Source organism: Phlebotomus papatasi, unplaced genomic scaffold (assembly GCF_024763615.1).
Source record: "Phlebotomus papatasi isolate M1 unplaced genomic scaffold, Ppap_2.1 HiC_scaffold_265, whole genome shotgun sequence".
NCBI lineage: Eukaryota > Metazoa > Arthropoda > Insecta > Diptera > Psychodidae > Phlebotomus > Phlebotomus papatasi.
In genome coordinates, this window is record NW_026604498.1 from 23,335 (window position 1) to 26,567 (window position 3,233).

At 44.9% G+C, this 3,233-nt stretch overlaps 1 protein-coding gene across 1 annotated transcript; it reads right to left on the reverse strand.

Moving 5' to 3' along the window:
* Positions 1-881: 881 nt before the first annotated feature.
* Positions 882-2,753, reverse strand: LOC129809046 (uncharacterized). The gene is made up of 2 exons (XM_055858903.1): positions 1,084-2,753; positions 882-1,035 (listed from the first exon to the last, which is right to left on the reverse strand). The coding sequence occupies exons 1-2, from the start codon at positions 2,751-2,753 to the stop codon at positions 882-884; spliced, it is 1,824 nt and encodes a 607-aa protein (XP_055714878.1).
* Positions 2,754-3,233: the final 480 nt, after the last annotated feature.

Sequence of the window (3,233 nt, forward strand, 5' to 3'; positions counted from 1 at the left end):
TTTTTTTACATTTTAACTTTACATGTTAAAAAAGTACCACATGTTAAAAGTTTTTTTTACTATGTAAAAAATGATGTAAAATGTAAAATGTAGAAAATTCGCCCAACCCTGGTAAGATCCCAATGTTTTGCAGAATATTGTTAGTGTAGGACTTGTTCAAGTTTTCTATGATGACTACTTATGTTCATGAACATGTACATAAGCGCCTTGGTGCAAACAAATCATAATTCATTTTATTAAAAATTATATATAATATTTTTGGTAGTTTCTAATCCACCATGTCTAATGGTAAGATCCCAATGCTTTGTTGAATATTGTTAGTGTAGGACTTGTTCTAATTTTTTATGATGACTACTTATGTTCATGAACATGTACATAAGCGCCTTGGTGCAAACAAGTCATAATTCATTTTATTAAAAATTATATATAATAATTTTGGCAGTTTCTAATTGTTGGCTCCAAACAGGCTGCAGGAGCCAATATAGAGGAGGAAGATTTCTCAGATCTCGCCAAGAAATTCCCTGCTCTTTAGACTGTTGATTTATTGAAGGTTTTCTACCCTTTCGGTGTTGCTCGGCGTCTTTTAAAGACAGCCCCTGGTAACGGCAATTGAATGTCACTGGGATACAGGCAGGAATGCCCCTCAGTGATGGCGACCAGACTAATCTGATGCCTCCAGAGCGTAAAACAGAGACTTGGTCTGTGCACCGGGCACGAATGCCTCAGGGAGAAAATATCTTCAATTCCTCAAAGTCCGAGCTGCCACTTAAGATAGGCTATTTAAAGCCGCAGTGGTACGCAGCGGAGCCTCTTCTGGCTGCAGAAAGTAGGCAATCCTAATGCCGACGAACAAAGCCAGAAGATGTTGCCACTTTAGGTCCTTAGGCTTTAAGTAAAGCCGCTAAGTCCAGGCAACAGAGCCGAGTGTCTGGCTCCTGAGAGAAAGGCACTTTAGATGCCGCTAAAGACAAGCCAGACTCTTTGGCCGCTGAAGTGGAAGGCACTGGAGTGCCGCTGGACTTGGCCAAAGTGGTCCTGAGAAATCGCAGAAGAGACAAAGGCAATTAAATGCCGAAAAGAAACGCTTGGTTCTTGAGAAATGATTGAGCCTGGACAGCCTTGATGATGGTTTCTCGAGTTGAATCCAGCTCTGTAGCAGTGAGAGGGCCACGATTGACGTGGCAGGGTCCCTTGTACTTGTTCGTGATGAACTGTGTGAACCTTCTGAGGATTCCCACTGCCCTCACCAGCCTCGTGAGGGAGGAGTATCTGTCGATGATATTCCAAAAAGGGTTAGAGACATGGAAATGGGTACATACCTTAATCTCCTCAAGATCTTCCGCTGGGATATCCCTTGGTTCGATCTTCTGGATGAAAGGAGGTGGTACGTCATGAAGAATCCACTGTGGACCATGGAACCAGAAGTCATTGTGCAGCAGAACATCTGACTGAACTCCTCGTGAAGCGAGATCTGCTGGGTTGTCTTCTGATCTGACATGTCCCCAAGATGTGGCAGGAATTTCTGATTGGATTTTGATGACTCTATTGCGAACGAATGTCTTCCAGCGGCTGGCATCTCCACTGATCCAGTGGAGCACGATGGTTGAGTCTGAGAAGACTCTGATGTCCCCAATTTCCATGGAGAGAGCCTTTTGCACCTTCTTGAGAAGTCTGACGAGGGGAATTGCACCACAAAGCTCAAGTCTGGGAATTGTGAGTGGACTTGTCGGAGCGACTCTTGTTTTGGCAGCTATCAGCTGACAGCTCACTTCGCCGTTGAGGTTAATTGACTTCGCGTAGATGCATGCAGCATATGCATCTTGCGATGCATCGCAGAAACCATACAATTGCAAATGTTTGACGTCATCAAATGGTGTGAATTTTCTTGGCAGACTCAGAGCTGACAGTTTGAGAATTTCCTCTTGATAAGAAATCCATTCGTCCCTAAGCTGCTCTGGGAGTTCCGTGTCCCAGTCGAGATTCTCTTTCCACAGCTTCTGCATGAAGACCTTTCCTGTGATTGTGACTGGAGAAAGAAGTCCCAATGGGTCGAAAACTCGTGACATGTTGGAAAGTACACTGCGCTTAACAATCGCTCCTTCATTGAGAGAAATCTTAAATGACAGTGTATCACTGAGTGGATTGCACTGAAGGCCAAGTGTAGAAATGCTGCCTCCAGAATCAAATTCGAAGACTGACTTTGTTTCTCTGTCCTCAGGTGGGATTTTGTCGAGAATCTCCTGACTGTTTGATGACCACTTTTTGAGTGAAAATCCTCCTCCCTTGAACAGAGCTACCAATTCCTCCTGAAGTGTGACTGCTTCCTGAATTGTCTGAGTGCCAGTCAGAAGGTCATCAACATAAAAATCTCGATTAGCTACTTCTTTGGCATGAGGATAATTGTCACCGTCTTCAGCCACTAATTGCTTCATGCAACGAGTTGAGAGATATGGCGCACTTGCTGTCCCGTAAGTCACGGTGGTGAGAAGGAATGTCTGAAGTGGTTTGGTTGGATCATCTCTGTGAAGAATCCTCTGCAGATTTTGATCTTCCTCATGCATCCTGACTTGGCGGAACATTTTCTCGATATCGGCCTTGATTGTGAAGTTGTATTGACGATACCGAATGAGGATGTCAAATAAATCCTGCTGAGTGCGAGGACCCACTTTCAGAACGGAGTTGAGGGAAAGTCCTGAGGTTGTTTTGCAGCTTGCATCGAAGACAACACGGACAGGGGTACTTGACGATGACATCCTGACCACTGCATGGTGTGGGAGTTAATACTCTGGCTGGGATGACGTATAGTCATCCGTCAATGGCCTCATATGCCCCAAATCCAGGTACATCTGCATGAAATCCATGTAGTGTTGCTTCAGAATTGGATTGCGATTGAGTTTCTTCTCCACTTGCTTGAAGCGCTGTTCAGCGATGAATCTTGAGCTCCCTAGTTCAGTAACATTGTCCCGAAGAGGAAACCTCACGATGAATCGCCCCTCAGAGTTCCTTTTGACTGTCAGTGCGAAGTGATCTTCACACTCTTGCTCCTCTGAGGACAATGGAGATGAATCATGCTGTCCAACTTCCTCAACCTCAAAGAATTTTGCCACTTGCTGCATCTCGTCTGTGAACGTGGCGAGACAAAGGAAGTTGTTAAGCTCCTGAGACCCCTGATGTTGAACCCAGGCACCCTGAAGTACCCAGCCGAAGGCAGTCTCCAACAGGGCTGGAGAATT